At 53.9% G+C, this 20,141-nt stretch overlaps 2 protein-coding genes and 1 long non-coding RNA gene across 8 annotated transcripts in view; 2 read left to right on the top strand and 1 right to left on the bottom strand.

The window, feature by feature from the left end:
• The window catches only part of SSH1 (slingshot protein phosphatase 1), a 38,669-nt gene extending 32,645 nt beyond the window's left edge, over window positions 1-6,024 (top strand). For all 4 annotated transcript variants that reach the window (XM_086856066.1, XM_023937395.2, XM_086856067.1 and 1 more), the window contains 2 exons: window positions 638-1,241; window positions 1,673-6,024. In XM_086856066.1, coding sequence (XP_086712192.1) covers window positions 638-1,241; window positions 1,673-2,944 — 1,876 coding nt within the window. In that variant the 3' untranslated portion in view covers window positions 2,945-6,024. The remainder of the gene's footprint in view (window positions 1-637; window positions 1,242-1,672) is intronic.
• Window positions 6,025-6,121: 97 nt separating this feature from the next.
• Window positions 6,122-20,141, top strand: part of CORO1C (coronin 1C) — a 50,533-nt gene continuing 36,513 nt past the window's right edge. The window contains exon 1 of one of the 3 annotated variants that reach the window (XM_023937391.2): window positions 6,122-10,860. In XM_023937391.2, coding sequence (XP_023793159.2) covers window positions 9,474-10,860 — 1,387 coding nt within the window. In that variant the 5' untranslated portion in view covers window positions 6,122-9,473. Of the gene's footprint in view, window positions 10,861-17,411; window positions 17,523-20,141 lie in introns of those variants that run through there. The other 2 variants (XM_086856071.1, XM_086856070.1) reach the window with 2 other exon arrangements.
• On the bottom strand, window positions 9,876-17,231 carry LOC111936439 (uncharacterized). The gene is made up of 4 exons (XR_015277775.1): window positions 16,838-17,231; window positions 16,391-16,790; window positions 13,894-13,951; window positions 9,876-12,326 (listed from the first exon to the last, which is right to left on the bottom strand). It is a non-coding gene; the product is annotated as an uncharacterized LOC111936439 (long non-coding RNA).

Here is a 20,141-nt window from a genome sequence, read left to right as displayed (position 1 = left end):
GTCAGTGTCACACCCACAGATGTGTGAGGGGTGTAGCCTGAAGGGTCCCCTTAGACTGGCACAGGTAGAATCCTGGGCCAATCGTGCTTTTCCTGTGCCAGGCTCCCTGCATGGAAATTAGCTGGAAGAGCTGCTCTGGGGTAATTCAGGGGGTTTCTCCGTGCTTGGGAAGCACGTTTGGATTTCTCAGCAGTCAGTGCTGCTCAGCACAGCATTGTTCTTGTTTTATGAGGCAGAACTGAGCTCGGGCCGCTCTGGAGGCAAAGTGTTCGTGGTTCTGTGCCAACCCTTGGGCTCTGTCACTGCAATGGCTGTAGCATTTATCTTCTAAGGACAGAGGAGAGAGTTCTGTCCCCTGGTGCAGCAGGAGCTGTGCCAGGGGACGTGCAGAGGGGTCAGTTCAGGGTGTTGTGCTCTGAAGGGGCTTTTGTGTCCTGAGGGGTCTCCCAAGGTCTGCACTCAGGGCACTGCTCTGGAATGGGCACATGGGAAAAAATCCCAGTGCTGAAGATGGTTTGTCCAAGTGGGATCTCAGGTCTGGGCCCAGCCCTTGGGTTCTGGGCTGTGAGGATGGAAGGAAGCTCCTGGCACTGGGCATCCTGCAGGGCAGTCACTCGTGTCCTTGTCCTTTCCCCAGCAAGCAGCGCCACAATAAACTGTGGAAGCAGCAGGCAGAGAGCAACCTGCCCCAGAACACCGACGGCACCACGGGGTCAGGAGACTTCTTACTGGAGAGCTTGGACATCGACCTGGAGAACCGCCTGGCTGACCTGGACATGCCTTCCCAGTCAGCCTACCTGGACAACCGTGCCAGCTCCGACGGCTCCGTGGGCTTCGATTACTGCTTCCGCCGCCTCTCGGACACGCTGCTGGAGAACAAGGTTCCAGGGGACAGGGAGGGCTTCTTCCACATGGAGCAGCTGCAGAGGGATGCCCTGGTGGGACAGCCTCCATCTGCAACAACCCAGGGGAGGCTGCTGGAGACGGGAAAGGTCCCGGAGAGAGCAGAGCCACTGGCAGAGCTGCGGGGCTTCTGTGAGAAAGAGGCAAAGAAGAAACTGGACTTCAGCCCCAGGAAGGGAAGGATGGTCCTTGGGGAGCCAGGGGAGGACGGTGTCAGGGAGGAAAATCCCATGGAAAAGTGGAAGCGGCGTTTGTCCATGCACAAGGAGGAGAGCAGGCTCAATAGGGAGAACTTGAATAACAACAACAGCAAAAGGAGTTGCCCAGAGGATTTTGAGGTGCGTATGGAGGTGAGATGGAGGTGATTGGCATGGCTGACTCTGCTGCAAGTGAAACTGCTCTTCTCATCCTCATAGCCCAGTTTCATTTGACTTGGATAAAGCCTTTCATTCCATGATGAGCTTCTCCCTTTTCGAGGCGCTTCTGACCAGGGCTTTGCTTGCCCGAGCTGTGGATGTAGATGCCAGAGAGTGCCCAGTGAGTGCCCTGTAAAGTGCTGTGGGCAGCTCGCTTGCATGACCCTCGCTTGGCACGGTAGGTATTCCTTGGAGACACTGTCTGCTGGGAAAGCACGTGGCTTTAGTTCCTGCTGCAGGGCCTGAGGTGGAAATGGGTTTTGTTCCAGATCTCTTTGGCTGTCCCGCATCGTGTGGGCTGTGCTGGTGTCTGTTCCGTGCCCGTTGATCTGCCCCTGTTTTCTCTCCTGCAGCACGATGCCGTGTTTGGGATCCTCAGCAAGGTGAAGCCTTCCTACCAGTCCTGCACTGACTGCATGTATTCCTCAGCGGGATTGGCCCCCGACTCCTTCGGGGAGCAGTGCGAGAGGCTCGGCGCCGGCGCCGCACGGCGCAGCAGCACCATCTGCACCCAGCCCCCGCTCCTGTCCCACCTGCACTCCCACCTGATGGAACACCTGCCCAGCAGGGCACCCCCCGAGGAGCCAGGCAGAACTAAACACAACGAGGCTCCGCTCCCCCTGGCGCCAGGAGCCGGGTCTGTGGAGGTTGGCACGTGCCGGTCCCTCGATCAGCACTGCGGCCTTTTGGAGAGAGGAAAAGATGCGCCAAAAACCCCTGAAAAAACTCTGCTGCCCAGGAGAAACTCCCACTGTGACAGGAGCCTCCTTCACGCAGAGGTGGTGAGGGAAGAGTCTCTGGCCAGAAAGGACCCCAGACCTACCAAGGACCTGAAGCACCTGTTGTTCAGCAAAGACTTGGAAAAGCCAAGCGCCAATAGTTACTTGATGCAGCACCAGGAGTCGCTGCTCCAGCTGCAGAAAGCGGGATTGGTCAGGAAGCACACCAAAGAGCTGGAGCGCCTCAAGAGCCTGCCCTCGGACGCCTCGGCGCTGCTCAGGGACAGCCCCCTGGGCAGGGTGGACTCCAGCATCGCTGAGGAAAGCGAGGACTTGATGTCCCATCCCAGCCTCGTGCCTCTCCTTGCACCGGCCCCGCTGGTGCCCGGAGACGCCGAGAACGACGTGGAGAAGCTAGGGGTGAAGCGCGTCCTGGAGGGGATCTCCCAAAAAAGCCCCGTGGCGGCCGGGTGCCGCCTGGAGCACACGAGCAGCTTCACCAAGGACTTCCTGAAGACCATCTGCTACACCCCCTCCTCCTCCCGCAGCTCCAACCTGACGCGGAGCTCCAGCAGCGACAGCATCCACAGCGTGCGCGGCAAACCCGGGCTGGTGAAGCAGCGCACGCAGGAGATCGAGACCAGGCTGCGCCTGGCCGGCCTCACCGTGTCCTCACCCCTGAAAAGATCCAATTCCCTCGCCAAGCTGGGATGTCTTAACCTGTCCTCTGAGGACTTGTCGAGTGACGTGGATGTGTCCACCATCACGGACTCCAAGGAGGCCGTGTCCAGCGAGTGCTCCGTGCTCTGTGAGCCCCCGCTGAGGAGCGTGGACGGCACCTCCAAACCGGGGGTGAAGCCTCTGGCTGGGAACTTGAAGAATACGCTCTGGATGGGCAAAAGTTGATGCCTTGCAGGGGGAGGAGGGGGCTGGATTTTGGGGGTTTGCAGCATTTATTCATTGCACCAGTGCTGTTTGATCATCTGACTTGCAGCAGCTCATCTGGTGACACCTCCTCGTCCCCTCCTTGTGCTCCGAGAGAGGAGGAAGGAACCACAATGGGTCACGGTGAAGGGCACAAGGGAAATAAAATGTGTTGCATGGCTTAGAGGAGGACTTGGTGTGTGACTTGCCTGTTGTCCTGCAGGATGCTCTTCCTAGTACTGTTTGCCAAGTGTAATAACGTGAATTTGTGTGTGGTTATGGATAGATATTTGTATCTCTATCTATCTATATCTAAAATGCTGAAATATTCTGTTTCAAAGACTCAAAATAATTATTCATGACTTTTTTTTTTACAGAACAAACACAAGTCTCTATTTAAACAGGGCACTTGTGGAAAATCCTTAAAATGGTGACACGCACACTACCTCTGTTCTTGCTGGCTTTTCATCCTGGTTTGTTGTTTGGGGCTTTTATCCCAAAGGCTTTTCCCAGAATTCTTGCTGTTGTTTAAAGGAATTCCCTTAGCTGTAAAGGCCTGGAGGAGTGTGGGCACAGAGGCTTCCCCAGGCCGTGGCTGGGAGGTGGCAGAGTGCTGAGCTGTGTCCGTGGGGACGCCGATGTCACCCTGGCTGTGTGGCTGTCACAGGTGTTGTGCTCTTGGGGTGTTTTGCTGTCGTCGTGGTCGGTGTTGTCGCAGTGCTGACAGAGCCTGTGGATCCCTCGTGATGTGAAGCTGTGTCAGTGTCATGGATGCTCTGGGGACCCTCTGTCACTGGGCTGTGACGTGAGGTGGCTGAGGATGGGTGGCTCTCCTGGAGCCCCAGTAGGTGCCAGAGTCTTTTGTGGTTGTGCTGTCGGTTTTGTAGGATGGTCCCTGTCCCTGGGGAGCTGCTGGAGGAATCCTGGCTGGAATCCTGGTTCATGGTGGGTGTCAGGAGCCCCAGAGCCAGGCTGGGCCTGTCCCAGGCCCCACAGGGCTGTGTGTGAATCCTGCTGGGGGGAGCAATCGGGCAGAAGTGCGGACACGCTCTGAGGAGAGGAATGTGCCGGGGCTGTCCATTCTCTCAGCCCGGTGTTACCCCCTCCTGCCAGGGCTGGTGCTTGGATCACAGCAGTGCACACATTCCATGAGGAATGCACACTTTCTGTATTTTTGGCAACCAACCTGGTCAAGAGCTGCTCCACACAAGCCCTCACTGAGTGCAGAGGGAAGAGCCTGGGAGGTGAGCAGGGGCTGTGCTCCAAACCTTGCTGCCCCCCGATCCCATCTGAGGCCTTGTGCCTTTGGGTGATGTTTTGAAGTAGATTTGAGGGGGTCAAACAGGTGGATTTGCTCACCCTGGTTTGTGAGTGTGAGTATTCCCACATTTTAAAATCTCCAAGGAAAGGCTTTCTTGCAGCTCCCCTCTTTGAGGAGGGGCAGAGCCAGGCTGCAGCAGCTGCTTTGAACTGCATTGATTGAAAATCCAATGTCTCAAAGAAGGCAGCTGTGCATTTTCCTGCCCTAAATGCCTGGAGTTCCCTTTTCTCCCTTAAGCATAAGTTCCTGCATGTTTCATTTGTGTGAGGAATTGCAGGGACAAGCAATCAGTGAATAATTGTCCCTCCCGAAAGAGTGTGAATTTGATTTGCACTTGTTCCACCCAGGAGAGCTGGTGTGGAGCAAAAGCTGCTCCTGGAGGGAAGTTTTGCAGGAGCCTGTGCTTGGTTTGGGCTGCGGCAGCGCTGGGTCGTGCTCAGGGCAGGATGAAACCCCAGGAGCCACGGCCGGATCCATTCCCTGTGTTTGGATCACCTTTCTGCACCCAGATTGGGATTTGGGAAGGGGCAAACGGGAGGTCCCGGGGCTGTTGGGTGCCACAGGGTCGGAGCAGCACCGGGGAAACCTCCGTGTCCCCTGCCCGGGCCAATTCCACCGTCACCCTCGGCTCTCCAGGGCCACCCGCAGGTTATTGTTCTGTGTGCTGCCGACCCTGCCTGAGGAAAGAGGTGCTGGGGACGGTTTTGAATGAATTTCTAAAATTCCGTAAACTGATACGAGCGAACATCTGATTTCCTTCCTGTTTCTCGAGTGCCTGCCGAGCTCTGCCGCGCCCGACCCGCCGCGTTCCGGGGCTCAGCTCGGCACCCTCCGCCTTCCCCCGCTGCTGCTCCCGCCTGGAGCAGCCCCAGGCCGCGCTCGGGGCTCGGGGCTCCCTCCCTGCGTGCTCGGGATACAGACACGGCTTGCTGGGAGCTGCTCCGGAGCTCCGCTGTGCCATTCCCGGGGGGTTGTAGCCAAACCTCCCCCGTGCCGTCGGGTTTTGTTGCATGACAAGGTTGATGTGCTCGTCCTCCCCACGTGTCGTACGTGTCCTTACGATGGAGTGCCTTACTCATAGTTTACAAACACTGTGTATCTGCTGAGCTGTTGGACTCTGCTGTTGGCTGTTCTCTGGGGAGTTTTTGGTGCTTTCGGTGTTTCCGGTGGCAGTGAGGCCGTCTCTCCTCCTGTCCTGCCCTCCCGTCCCCGCCGGGCTCGGCGCTGCTCATCTGCTGCCGCTTCCCTCTGCCCTGGGTGCCGGTGGCTGCTCCTGGTGTCCCCATTTATCCCGTTTATCCCATTTATCTATGCATCGCTGCCGGAACGCGGCCGGGGTGTGCAGGGACACATCCCGTCACCGACCACGCTTTGCTCGGCAGATCCAAACCCTATCCCGGTCCTGCCAGAAATCCTGGAATGCACAAACCGGCACCTTATTCCCGGCCGTGTCACCGTGTCCCGCTGGGGACAGTCCCGGTCAGTCCCTGAGGAGGGGGATGAGTGATGTGTAGCTGTTCCTGTGCATTGCTGTACTCCATAACAATATTCCTTTATTCCATGGTATTTCTTATCCCAGTTTTATATGGAAATCTGCAGGATTTTGTACTGTATGTCCGCGGGAGGGATGCATCATGCACTTTTTTTTTTTACTTTTGTTTGTAAAAATGTCCTGGATATTTTATGTGCTTCTTGTGAAGAAAAAAAATAAACTTTTTTTTTTTTTTTTTCCTTTTACAAACGACTTTTGTAGCTTTGTTTGAAGCTGGAGTGGGAAGGAACAGGAGCTGAAGGGGTGGGAGGAAAAGGAGGGAATGGGACATATCCCATGTCCTGTGTTATCATTCCCCACCAATCCTGGCTCTGCTTCCCTCATTTTTGGGTTACGGCTGTTTTCTGATGCTCCTGAAGGCTGGATCCAGAGGAACAGGATGGAAATCAGTCATTCTCCTTCAGAGACCCCAGACTGGGTTCAGGAGCAGCCGCTGGATCACTGCATTTGGGTCTCCTTCACCTGAGGGTATCCCCAGGGGAGGGACGGATCTCCAGGTGTGGGAGCTGGAAGCGGATCTGTCCCTACCCTGATCCAGGACCCCAGCATGGAGCACTTAGCAGAGGGAACAAGGCCTGGCTGGAGCTCCCCAGATGTGCTGACACGATGGCACGAGAGGGAGAACAGCGGGAGCAGGGGGTGGATGGGGCTTGTACACCCTGGGCTTAACTCTCCCCAGAGCTGTGAAGCTTGAACTGAGCTGGGAGCCCCAGAGCTCTGGATTGGGAAGAGCAGCTTCCTGCTGTTGTTTGAGGTCCTGGAGCACAGCCTGTCCCTCAGCCAACACCGTTTTGGGGAACCACAAGATGGGACTGCAGAATGGCTGGAGCATGCCCAAGCTGCCGGTGAATCCCTGGCTGGTTTTTTGTTCTTGTTAGGATTGGAAATTGGTCCTTTTCGGAGCGGTTCCTCCCGGCCGAATGTTACATCCTGTTGTGATGTTGCCATGGCAAAACCAGGCAACATCTGGAGCAACACAAATTCTCTCCGGCGACCAGGGAGGGTTTATTTATAGCCTCCCGACCAAAGGAGATGCCTGAGCCTGGAGCTGCTGTGGGCAGGGGCAGCCTGGCACTGGGTGCCCTCCTGGCTGGGAACTGGGGTGGTGGGAAGGTGCAGGGTCCAGCTGTGCCCCGCGCCTCTCCCCGTGGAGGAGCTGCAGGTGCTCCAAAGCTGATCTCCTCAAGGACCCTCTGATGGGAGGATGGTTCCCTGCCAGCATTTCCCAATTCCATGTGGAGTTGGCAACTTCAATGTGTTTTTGGGTGAAAAGATGAGGTTTGGCAGGAGGGTGAGGCTGATTGTAGCACACAGAGAAGCCACAGGAAGGACTCCGGGGGCTGTGGCTGCATTTCCACACTGGCAGAGGAGAAGCTGCTGTCTGGCAATGGTTCTCCAGCTGCCTGCAGCCCCAGGATGATGCCTCAGTGTCCATTCCTGCTGGGCCATGGCTGAACAGCCACTCTGGCCTCTGCAAAGGTGGAAATGTAAATATTTTTTCTCAGCAGAAGCTGTGAGTTGGCAGTGCCAAGGCCAGAGGAGCCGGTTCCTGCAGCGGGCACAGGCCAAGCTGTGCTGCCGGTCAGGTTTGCTCCGGCCTTGTTGAGTATTCCCTAAAAGTCTCTTCCTCCCTCTGTTTGAAGGACAGGGCTGCAGCAACGCTGCATTTCCTTTTATGCAGAGGGTTCAGGAGCAGAACCACATTGGTGCCATGTCAGAGCTCTGAGGAACCTGGAACACAGAACACAAGGCCCAGGGCAGGTCCCAGGACACGGTCGTGACCCTTCCACACCAACCCTGAGCTCTGCAGTCCCCACACAGGACAAGCCCAAACCACCACGACATCCCCAAATCATGAGGGTTTGTGAGAAGCCCAGAAGGGATTTGGCTTTGCCATGAGGGCTCGAGGGGAACACCTGGAATTATTGATTGGGTCACAGTACTAGTGTTGAGTTCATGCCAGGGGAGGTGACTTGGCTGTGAAATTCCTCACTCCTGCACCTGCCAGCACATCTTGCTCAGCGAGATTTCCCTACCTGTCAGGACTGCTGCTGCCAGGTTCTCCTGCTGCTGGTGTTGGCAGGAGCAGCAGGAGCCCGGCCACCAGCCCTGATCCCGCTGGGAATTGGTTGTGTTTGCTCTGGGCAGGGATTTAAGACTTCCAGTGGAAACAAACGGGGTTTTGTCTGTGCAGAGCAGCTCTGCACCGTGCACTGATAAAGAACTGTCCCAGCAAGAGGCCTGGCTGGCTCCAGGCCAACAAGGGCTGGGATAACCCTCATCCCTCACTCCTTCCCCTTGGCAGTGGCCGGGATTCACTCCAGACATGGGATGAGGTGGTGGCATCGTGGTCCAGGTGTCACCCAGGCAGCTGCTGTGTGTCTGTGGTGCTCAGAGGCTGCCGGGGTCCTTGAGGTCTCTGGATGAGGCCCCGTGGGATTTTCCAGCCTCATGGAATATCAGGGGATGCCTTTGGGCTGGGGCCAGGTCCTGTTTGCCAACTCTTTAGGTGCCACAGGGGTAACTCAGCCCTGACACCGCGGAGGTGCCTGTGCAGGCATCTCTTTTGGGATGATCTAGGTGTCCTCCTGCATCCTGCCTCGGGATGCTTCCCGGCTCGGGGAACCATAAAAGGCAAAGCGCAGGGGCAGCGGCTGGGCCGGGAGCTGAGCTGGGAGCTGCGGCTCGCTGCAATGCCAGGCATCCCAGCTGTGTACAAACGGATTAGAACCCTCCAGCTCTCCGGCTCCGCTGCCTTCCAGAGGGTGATCCAAAGGGAGGAACGTTCTGCTGGGAGGGTTATTTAGAGAAATGCCCACAGCGTTAATAGGGGTTTTTGATAAGTTGTGTTTCGGAGTCTCAGCAGGGAAAGATGTGTGTGAGGCTGCTGTCGGGCTTTCTGTCACAGCAATTCCCTTTGCCATAACGTATTCCCACAGATCATTCCAGCCTCTGTGCAGCCGGCACCTCTCCCCCAAACTCTGGGATGCAGCCCAAGGCTGAACGCTGCTTCCAAGGAAGGAGCACTGGGGGAGCCGCTCTGTGTCCGACAGGCGCGGGGCAGGGAGGAGGGAACGGGGCACGGGTTTCCATCTCTCCATGGAAGCCACAGGGAGCTGGCAGAGGTGATCCTGCCCAGACAGCCTGGCAGTGAATCCCTCTGGAAGCAGCAGAATCACAGGGAAGCCAGGATTGCTGCACAGGACTGTGGGGAGCTGTTGCTGGAGGAGCTTGGGGAAAGAGGAGAATCCCTGGAGAAGGACGCAGATGGGAAACAAGTCCTGACTGTGAAGTGCCATGGATCAGCAAATTAGCTGCTGGAGGGGGTTTTTCCAGTCATCCAGGTGGGATGTGTTTGGGTAGGGACCAGCATGGCATCAGCTGGGTGTGGTGTCAGGAGTGACACAGCACGGGCTCCGTCATGCCAACGGGATGTTCCTCTCCTCTGGCCATGAGGCCAAGGAACGCTGGTTCACATGACCCAGGCTCTGATGCTTCCAAGTGCCGCTGTCTCCCAGAGCGGAGCGAGGAGGAGGAGGCGGTGCTGAAAGCCTGCCGAGACCCAAGGTGGGAAAAATCTTGGCTGGCCAGTCCCAAAGCACTTAGAAGCAGGAATTACGGTGACAGAGCTCCCGGCCATGGAAGCCTCCACCTGGCAGTACTGTGGATATTTACGGGATGACACAAGTAAGGCGAGGGGGAGAGACTGCCCAGCTTCCAGGGGAGACTCTGCAGGGACGTGTGAGGATTATCCACTGCTGCAGCTCAGCCAGGAGGGCCTGGGACACAGCCGGGAGCGGGGGGATCTCCCCAACCTCCGGAGCGACACCGCAGGCCCTGCCAAGAGGTCAGAGATGAGCAGCAGCAGCGGGCAGAGAGGGCAGCGGGGGCCGGCAGGGGAGCTGTGCCTGGAGGAGCATCCCGTGTCCAAGGGGTGCAGGAGAGGCCGGGAGGGAGAGGCCCCTCCTAAGGTGTACGAGCTGGAGGTGGTGCCCAGGCGGGTGGGCACGGGCAGGACGGTGAGGCCGGTGGTCTACAGGCTGGAGGAGAGCGAGTACCGGCGCCTCATCCAGGAGGCAGAAACGGAACCTGAGGAGGAATGGGAAGACACAGAGGACACATTGCTCTTGATTGAGGAGGGCTACGCAGGGGATGGGAAGGTGGCAAGCCCGAGCCTCAGCAGGCTCAACTCCTTGGAAAGAGTCCTGAGGAGGCAGATGAGCCGCTCGGACTCGGAAAGCAGCGTGGAGAACAGGCAAGTGACCAAACTGAGCCCCAAGGGCCCCTCCGAGGGGAACAAACCGACCGTGCCCGTCAGGTCCGACAGCTTCGAGCGCAACGCCATCCTCATGGATTACATCCTGCAAAGCAAGCAGGAGGCAGGCACTCCTGTCTCCTACAGCCCCAGGGACAGCAGCAAGGCAGCCGAGAGCCTGAGGCAGGCGCGGAGCTTCAGCCCCCAGCCCGATGGAACACTTGACCTGTGCCAGAACGGCCAGGCCAGCGAGGAGGTTCCGGCCAGGAAGCCTGAGCTGGACCAGCAGGTAGTGAAGAGCCTGGAGAGAATGGTCCCTGTAGTCACAAATTATCCCTCGTCAGCCAGAGACACCGGGAGGCTTTCGAGACAGAGCAGCAGCCAGCTCCCGGAGAGCAGGGAGCAGCTCGGAGGTGAAGCTGATGAACTCGATTCCTACATCCCAAAAAGAACCCCCCCGGTCCCCCCTGTCAGGACCCACAGCAAGGAGAGCCTGGCTCTGAGTATGAGCAAGGCTGTGGCGCTGACGGAGGCGCTGCTGGAGCCCCTCGGCGATGAGGCCAAGGCTGGCAGGGAGCAGTGGGCAGCGGCGGGCACGGAGCTGCTCCCTGGAGGCAGGACTGCGGGAGGAGGGGGCTCGGAGGAGCCGGAGCGGAAGGGGAGGCAGAGTCAGGAGGATGAGAATGTGCTTAAAGTTGCCGATGCCAAGAAAACCTTCGAAAAGCCCAAGGCGTCGGAGGGGACGGCAGCAGCACCAGCGCCCAAAAAAGGTGAGGAGTGAGGGGTCCCGGCTCTGCCGTGGGGCTGGGGGGTCATGGAGGTCTCTGGGGCAGGTGGGAACACGGCCGTGGATGGGAAGTAGCTGCCGGGAATAGCCAGGTGACAGACGGGGTGTACTCAGGGCACACGGAATCTGAGGAGGCAGGATGGGAATCAGGTGTCCGTTCAAAGCCCTTGGTGCGGTGAAACTCTTTTAAAGAAAGATTTGTTTTGTCAGACTCCTGTGTAGGAATAAATACAATTTACTGCTTCTCACAGCAGCTACGCTGCAGCAGTGTCCATAGGATGCGTCCTCCCAATGCCATGTGGGATTATTGGCCACCCCAGGCACTCGGTGAGCCAATGTAATTTTATTTTAGCTATAAAAAAGCAGCATTATTTTCTCTGAATTCCTTTTCTCCTGCACTGTGACTTCACTGAATAAGCCTTTCAGGAGAATGACATCAACTTGGAAACCCTTTTAGTGAAAAATATATGGAGAAGTGAACTCTGTTGAAATTTGCCTGGTAAAACAGCAGCTCTGCAGAAATAGGAGGGATAGAAATGAGTGTTTGTGTGAGAGTTTGGATCCCGCAAGGAGCCACCCGACCCACGCTGCTTAACTCCCATCTTCTGTTCAGTGACAATCTGCAATTGTGCATTTCCTTATAAGGGAAAATAAGTGTTTTAAGGCACAGGAAATCTGTGGTAGCTTTGAACTGAGTTTGCTTAAAAAATAGGTGTGATCGGTTACTGTCGCGACGGAGTCGGAGCGTGAACGTGCCACAGTTTGTGCGTGTCAGGGATGACAAAATCCCAGCAGGGATGGCAAACAGCTCCTCTGCTCTTGGGAGGCAGCTGAGGACACATGTAGAGAAATAGAGGTGGGAGATATTTGTCACTGCAAGCGCTGCCAGGCTCTGAGCACAGGGAGGGGTGGTGGGATCTGAGTGTGCATCTCCACACTCCTGGAGAGGGAGCTTGGCTGGTGTCACTGGGGCACTGCGATGTTTGATCAGCTCATCCTTCCCTGGGTGGAATAGGTCTGGCTGAAGAAGGGGGTAAGAAGGGATACAAGGAATCAGCTCCCTCCCCAAGGCAATAGCAGCTGCAGCCCAATCCCTCCTGACATATTTTCACCTCCTTGTTCCCCAGAAGAAACAGGGAGGGATAAGAGACAATATTCCAGTGCTGAGTGTGGAAATGTTGCAATAAAAACATCACAGACTCAAGGATTGGTTGTGGTTGGGAGGGATCTCAAAGCCCATCTCGTTCCACCCCCTGCATGGGCAGGGACACCTTCCATGGGAGCAGATTCCCATTTTGCTCTATCCATGACATTCTGCTGGGGTTTTAAAAGCCGGGTTAAACATCGATCTTCCCAAATCCCAAACATGGACACCTCACCTGGATTTACCCTTATGTGTTTCCTTAATTATACCTCTGATTTTTCCAGCACCTTTGGTCCAACCTGGTCCTAGACAGCAGGGAGAGAAACAGAAGGAGATGGCAAAAGAATTCCAAAGTGCTTGAATAGTGAGGCTCTGTGATCAGTGCCCAGGAACCTCAGCACCCAGCCCTGCCTCCTTCCCTGCCTGCCTGATTTTTTCCTGCTGTTCAGGATGCTAGGAATTGTCAATCCCAGGATATTCGTGTTGTAAATAAAATACAACTTGCTTTTTGCTTTTTGCTTTTTTGCTTTTTCTCTTTTTTTCCTTTTCTTTTTTTTTTTTTTTTTTTTTTTTTTCAGTTCTGCTTTCTTGTCTCTCTCCTCCTCGTTAATCACCCAGAGACAGCAACAAAGGAAATCCCATCTGTTGCAAGCAATTGCTTTGGGTTTATTTGGTGGCCCAACATTTTAATTAGGTATTGGGACCTACCTCCCCTTCACTGCAGAAATAGAAAAGAAATGAAAATGTATTTCACAATCCTGTCTAATGATGGAGAAAAATACATGAGGAAATGGATTAGCTTGAAATTAGAGGTTTCTTTTTGCTGTAAAAGCTCATTTTTTGATGTTTTTTCTTCCAGTTGAGTTGGGAGGGATGTGTCTGTTACCGATATTACTGCACAAAAAGGTGTGAGAATGGGGATATGCAGTAATAGATGGGCTGGATAAAATCTATTTTAAATCATTAATAACAATAGCATCAATTATTAATGCACATCCTGGCCTAATGTTCACTCATTCCTTATCCATCTCCAGCATCCTCCAGCCCTTCCAAGCAGCACAGGAGCGGTGTCAGCACAGGATTCACTCACCACAGTGGATTTTATTGCCCTCTGGGGAGGGGGGGTGTGAATGACCCCAGTTCTGGGGTCTGGAAGTAGCACAGTGATGGTTCCACATCACACAGAGCTGGGAATAAAGCTCGGGGTGCTGGCTCCCAACCCTCTCCTTTAATCCACCTTTTCCTCTTTCCTTGCCACCACCCTCAGACACTTCTCCCTTCCTGGCTGGTGTTTGATGGAACATTTTGCTCTCATTATCTTCATTCCCTAATTCTACAGCTCCCCTTTCTGGCCAAGGATTGAATAAGGCCGGTCCGAAGGGATTTTGCTCTCCCTGTCTCTCCAAACCCTTTGCAGGCTCCGGGGAACGCTTCCCTGGGCAGAGCACATCCTCCCAGCCAGAGACAGAATCGATTTCCCATTATCCAGAGCCCTTACGTGGTGGCTCTGAGAACGATTTCATCTTGACAGCTGCTCAACAGTTGATGCTCATGGAAATGTCTCTCACAAACCAGGACTGGGTGCACTTTCATAAAGCTGCCCCCTGCCCACGGACATGGAGGAATCAAGGCAGAAAAAAGTAAATTAATGCTGAGAGTAAATCCAATTCCACACAGGGAAAGTGGAGGAGGGAGGGTTTGTCACTGCAATCAGTTCAGATTCTCTGAAATCTCAGAATCCCAGAATGGTTTGGGTTGGAAGGGACTTTAAAATCCATCTTATCCCAACCCTCTGCTATGGGCAGGGAACATTTCCCTGCACTAAAAATCACTAAATTCCAATAATGTTCAGTGAAAGGTAAGATCGCATACCTGATTTCAGCAGGAACAGCTCTTCCCAATGCTGCTGGGCCTGGCCTTGGTGGGATCCCTAAATTATGGAAGCCATAGAAGGAGAAATATAAAAATATTCAAATTTAATGTGGGATAACCTGGTAAATAAATATTATGATAAATTAAATATAATAGCAATAATAATAATAAATCAAAAGGCTTCAGGAAATAAATAGATAAATAGGAACATAAAAGTCCTTGAAAAGCTGCATAACTCGGATACCTGCAAACCCAGGGTTCAAGACTGTCCTGACTGGCATATTTTGCTTGATTTAGAAGTTAAGCTGCAAAATAACATTAAACTTTAAATTGCTGATCTCTCTAAACCCTCCCTAAGCCATTTCCCTCCATTCAGAATAAATTTAGCAATGAGGATTTCAGCAAAATGAAGTGTTTGAGACAAATTCATCCCTCCAGTGACCTCACTGGTTCCAAAAACGGGGTTTTGTCACCCCTTTGGGATGGCTCAGAGACACCAAACTGAATAAATTAATCAAAATTTCTCCTTAAAAAAGGTGCCTCAGGTGTTTCTTTAGCTCTTCTCAACTATAAACATGGCCTGGGTGGGGAAGGCTGTGGGACACAGCTGACGTGGTCCTTGTGATGCTCCTCAGGCTCATCCCAGGAGCAAAGCAGGGGGATTTATTGCAGGGATGGAATTGATGCATATTTGCAGGAGGCTAAATTTAGCAGCTGACATAAGTTTCAGAGGTGGAGTCTGTAGCCACGGTGCCGTTTCCGTATAAAGGCTGTGAGATAGTTTGCAGCAATCCTGCAGTGATGTAGCTGAGGGGAAAATATGTGGGATGGCTAAAAGTGGTTTTTTTTTTAATAAATCCTGAGTTTCTGCAAAAATGTGCTATCTAGGTGCTAGTAAAATGGGGCAAACTTTGGTGTGTTGCTCCTTGTAGCTGTAAGGATTTGGTGGTTTTCCTTTAGAAAAATTAGGATTTGTGGCATATTTTGACAAGTTGTTTGGCTGGCAGCACTGTGGATAACACTTAAATTGTTTGTTAGGGTGGTTTTACTCATCTGAAGTGATGAAAATTAGTGGTTACAGCAGAACCAAAGAGCACACATAAAACCTGAGCTGTTTCTTCTGTTTGTTGGAGAATTCAGCCTAAAATTCCTGTAATTTCTTCATCACCTTGTGATCTAAACAGCTTGTTAATCCTAGACAGGATCTGAGTGTTCTTTGGAGTGTTTCCATCCAGCTGTTTTAGGAAGCACTGGTAGAAATTCCACAGGTATTATTTCCACCTGAGTCCATCCTTAGTGACTCTTTGAGCAAGGAATTTCCATCTCTGCAGGATCCACCCTTCCCAAGGCAGTTCTTGAGAGGATTAGGCTTCAATCAGATTTCTCAGGACGAATTTCACTTGCTGTCTGTCCCCTGTGTGCCATTTTCTTTTCAGCTGGAGGCCAAAAATCTTCCTTGGTTCCCCTTCTGAGCTGTTGGGCAGTGCTGGGTGCTGCTGCCTTGGTTCTTGTCTTCCAGTCCAGGCTAAAGCATGGCTTGGTACATGATTAAAATATCAGTTTATAAAATTTAACCCCCCTAGAAGTTTGAGACTTCTAATAAATAAAGGATGGGCAGGCAGGACTCTCAGATCTATCACTGACTCATTCTGTGACCTTCAACACGTCATGTACATACGTGGAAAATATGAATCACAACCTAAACTCACTAAACTCTGCGTTACCTGCAGCTCTGTTCCAAGGCTGCTTTTGTTTTCTTTTCTTTTGGATTTAATGGGATTGTTTGAGGGAGCGGGGTGGTGTAATTGTGTTGGGCTGACTTTCAGAAAGAAGCTATTGATTTATTTCAGGGTAATTGTTGTCATGGGCAGGGGTGCAGCCTTGCCACTCCAATCTCTGCGTGTATAATATTTTTATCAAGTTGTTTGCTTAGTAGGTGAGAGAGGCTTTCCTGCTTGTTGGATCAGCGGTTACATTTAGTGTCAAAGGTTAATAAATTCAGGATAACATTTGTTTAATCTGTAGCTACTGATGTTTCCATCAGCTGTGACAGTCAGACCAGGACAAATGTATCTCCCTGAGGTTTTTCCGAGTGTTTTAACACCAGCTATCACTCACAGGGGGTAATTCGTGGTCCTGTGACAGCTCCGTGGGGGAAGAGGAGGGCTCTCAGTTCAGCTCCTCACGACACATATGTCTCCAAATTCTGAAGAAGAGCAATTAGCGGGGCGATGCTCCCCGAAAGATCACCCCCCTCTTAAGCATCAAACCACATGCAAATGAACGTGCAAACGTCGGCCCAAACGGATGAGGAAGCTCGAGGAGTTTTGGTTTTGGCCATGTATGGTAACACTGAGGGCTGTGGGCTCTGCTCGGGTGTTGTTCACCCGCCCCTCGGGCTCCCTGAGGCCGCAATGGCCCCGAGTGTGGCGGTGTCACCTGTGTGCAAAATGCTCGCCTGACTTGTCAGAACAGCACAGATACAAACAAACCTTACACCTCAAAGCGCAGCGTCCCCGAATTGTCTTTACCGCCAGTGCAATTGGGGGAAACCTCTGGTTTCAAACCTCTGTCCTGCGTGTCTCGTTGAAGTGTGTCTCTTAAGGGTTGAGCTGTGCAGTTTTCAGCAGGGGCTTTTGTCACGGTCCTTTTTTCACCACAGCCACTGTGATTTGGTGTGACAGCGAGAGGTGACGCGGTTGTTTTTGTGTGGAGCTGCTGGTTCTCCTCAGCGTTGCCTCTGAGGACAGCAGGGTCATCTCACCGCTCAGGGCAGACACGGCCGATCCCTCAGGGAGGACACGATCACTCCCCCAGGGAGGACATGACCGGTCCCTCAGGGAGGACATAACTGGTCCCTCAGGGAAAACACAATCGGTCCCTCAGGGAGGACATAACTGGTCCCTCAGGGAAAACACAATCGGTCCCTCAGGAAGGACATAACTGGTCCCTCAGGGAAAACACAATCGGTCCCTCAGGGAGGACATAACTGGTCCCTCAGGGAAAACACAATCGGTCCCTCAGGGAGGACATAACTGGTCCCTCAGGGAAAACACAATCGGTCCCTCAGGGAGGACATGACCGGTCCCTCTTAGGGATGAGATGATCCGTGCCTCAGGGATGACATGATCGATCGCTTAGGACAGACACGGCCGATCCTTCAGGCATGAGATGACCAGGAATGACATGAGCGGTCCCACAGAACGGACAGGACTGGTTCATAGGGCGGTCATGGCCGGTCCCTCAGGGCGGACACGATCGACCCCTCAGGACCCTCATGACCTCTCGCCCCCACCCGCCGCTGAGGGACGGCGGGGCGGGGCCCGCGAGCGCGCGACAGAGCGTGGTGGGGAACGCCGCACGGCCATTGGCTGACAGAGCAGTCACTCACCGCTCTGCCACGCCCTACCGAGGGAGGCGTGAGTGGGCGGGGCCTGACCGGAGGGGCGTTGTCTCTTGTGGGCGTGGTTGGTCCGGGGGCGGGGCCTACTGCCGCGCTGCCCCGCCCCGCCCCGCGGCGCTCAGTCGGGCGGCGGCGGCGGGCGGAGGAGGAGGCGGAGGCGGCGGCTCCGCCGGGCTGAGGAGCGGACGCGGGAGGCGGCTCGGGATCGCGGTGCGGCTCGGGGGCGGTGAGGGCGAGAGGAAAACTGGGGAGCACCACAGAGCGGTCCTGCGGTTGGGCGGGCGGTGCGGTGCCCACGGGAGGGCGCCGGGCAGGGCGGGGGTCCGGCCGGGCGGGCCCTTCCCGCGCGGGGCCGCCGAGCCCTCCGTGAGGCGGCGGCCGCTGTCAGCACGGGGCCCGCGGCGGCAGCGCCCTCCCCGCACCGCCTCGGTCCCGGCCGCTCCCCGCTCCCTCCTTATTAGGCAGCGGCGCGGGGTCGCCGCCGCATCCGCATCCGGCCGGGGCCGCCGGGCAGGGCAAACCCGGGGCGGGGCGGCGGCGCCGGGCGCTCCCGCCGCGCACCTGATGCCGCGGCGGGGACAGCGCTGGGGGGCTTTTGTTCGGCGCATTTTCGTTTCTTTTTATTTTTTCCCTTCCTTCTTTTCCGCCCGGCGATGCAGCAGCCGCTCGGTGCCACCGGCGTGTGCCGCCCCCGGAGCGCCCGTCCCCGCCGTGCACCATGGCAGAGGACAAAAGATGAGAGCCCTGATGGGGGTTTAGTTTGGGTTGATTTTTCGGAGGCTCCTGTAGAGCAGGTCCTTGTCACGCCGTTATTAGGGGCTCTTTCGAGGCTGTGCAGGAGATGTGTGGACTGCTGGGTTGTGTGACATGGTATGGGGATCCCAGAATGGTTTAGGCTGGAAAGGATCTTAAGGACCATCTCATGCCATCCCTTTGCTGTGGGCAGATGTCCCTGGGCTTTGTTTTCCTATGCAGGAAGCCACATTGTTTAACAGTGATACGCCAAAGGCTGAAATTTAAAGGCTAGTCCATACCTGTGCTTTATGAAATTCCCACCGATTCTGTTAACAGCACGAGGGAAGGTCTTGGACACACGGGCAGGTGTCCGACACCACCACACAGAGGTTCAGCTGTAGGACATTGTGATGCTGTAACTGACTGTCTGCACAGGAGACCGGTCTGAAAAAAGAAGAAAATAAAAGAAGGCAGTGAAAGGTGCCGGGAAACAAAAGTAAACCCCATGGAAGCAGTTTTATTGTTGAAGATAAGTGCTATGCGTTAGGGTTGGGGTTTTTTTAGCAGCTGGAGTTGGTCTGAGCACTTCTGTTCGTGCAGATGTGCGTAGGGATTACTGGGAGCAAGACCAAGGACGGTGGCAAAATCAGAGAGGGATGTTCTGAACACACCAGGCTGCGGTTGATTTTTCAGTTCGCTGCTAAATTTCCCAATTTTGTTTTAATTTTAGGCCAGGCTGTTCCCAAATTACCTGGCACCATCCTCTCCCTCTGTGTGCCTCCGTGGCATGCATGAGGGAAGCTCTAGAGTGTGGGAAAATGGTGTGAACTGGCACAGCGTGTCCTGGGAGAAGCGTGTTTGGATGTGGGGAAAGCAGCGGGTGTTGTGTGCGGGAGGCAGGAGAGGGTTTATTCCATTTTCATTTGAATAACGAGCATTGAATCATCTTTTCTGCTCAAGAGAGGGGGGGGAAAATCCAGATGGCTGTGTGCTTGCAGGAAGGTTTTATTGCAGCTAATAGTGGTGTTTGCTAAGGACTGTGTACACAAAGGTAGAAGATCAAATACTTTTGTGGCAGTGCCTGTTTATTTTGGATGTGTGTGTTTTTCTGTGTTTTTGGTAGCCCCAGTAAGACCTGACACGGGGACATGTCAGGCAGCATTTGCTCGGTGTTTGTTTCAATACAGCACTTCATAATAGTAATTTTTCAATGGTCACTTGTAGCCTTTTATCCAGATTGCTTTAATCAGCATTTGTGTTCTCTATTGGCATTGCTCTGTCTTCTCCCGAGCTGTCTTTTCAAACATCATTGGATTTTTTCAAGTGAAATCTTCATGCTTATTGCATCTGTCACTTCTGGGATTCACTCCAAGCGAAAGGCAGGGATTCAGTTTAATGGCAATGAAGGAGGAATGTGCAGAAGGGGGAAATATCAGCTTTTCCCTGGGTGATGCAGCATGGGGTGCCGAGCTCTGCCCTCGCTGACATCGTGCTGGCCACGTCCAACATTCGACTTTACCGATGGCTTCATAAAACGGCTCATTAAACCAAAACGTTGTGTTGTGATGGGGAGGGAATTTATGGTCCTGGGTTTCATTTGGTGATCGATTCCGAGGAATATCCCTGGAATGCCAGCTTCCTATTCTGAAAGACATGAGCAAAACACTTCCTGGCCTGAGTTTGCAGCTCGGTGAGGTCATCAGTGCACCACTCCCAGGGCCAGGAATGTCCTCTTGGGCAAGCTCACAGGCACATTTTCACTTGACTTTTAAAGTCTGGGTTTGTTTGTTTTGATTTTGCTTTACTGAGGCTTTTGTGATCATCTCAGCCCTTCTCCGAGGATGTGTTGGAACAGAAACTCACTGAGGATTTGAAGTGCCCCAGTTTAAGCCTTTGCAGGGCATAGGAGCAAGAATTAAATGTTTGTGCTCTCTTCTATCTCGCTCCCTGTAGTCTCCCCCAGTTAATATTTTTGGGCTGCCGTATTCTGGTGGGTAGCTCTGAAATGGGTATGATTAGAAATTGTTTAGAGCTTCAGTTTTAGGCAGCTCCTGGAGCTGTGTGTGGAGAGTCAGGCTGCTGGTGGCTTGGGGCTGACAGGATGGGAACT

This window comes from Cyanistes caeruleus, chromosome 18 (assembly GCF_971803275.1).
Source record: "Cyanistes caeruleus chromosome 18, bCyaCae1.hap1.1, whole genome shotgun sequence".
Taxonomy (NCBI): Eukaryota; Metazoa; Chordata; class Aves; order Passeriformes; family Paridae; genus Cyanistes; species Cyanistes caeruleus.
Note: the sequence above shows the minus strand (reverse complement) of the source record. Positions and strands in the feature narration are given on the sequence as shown.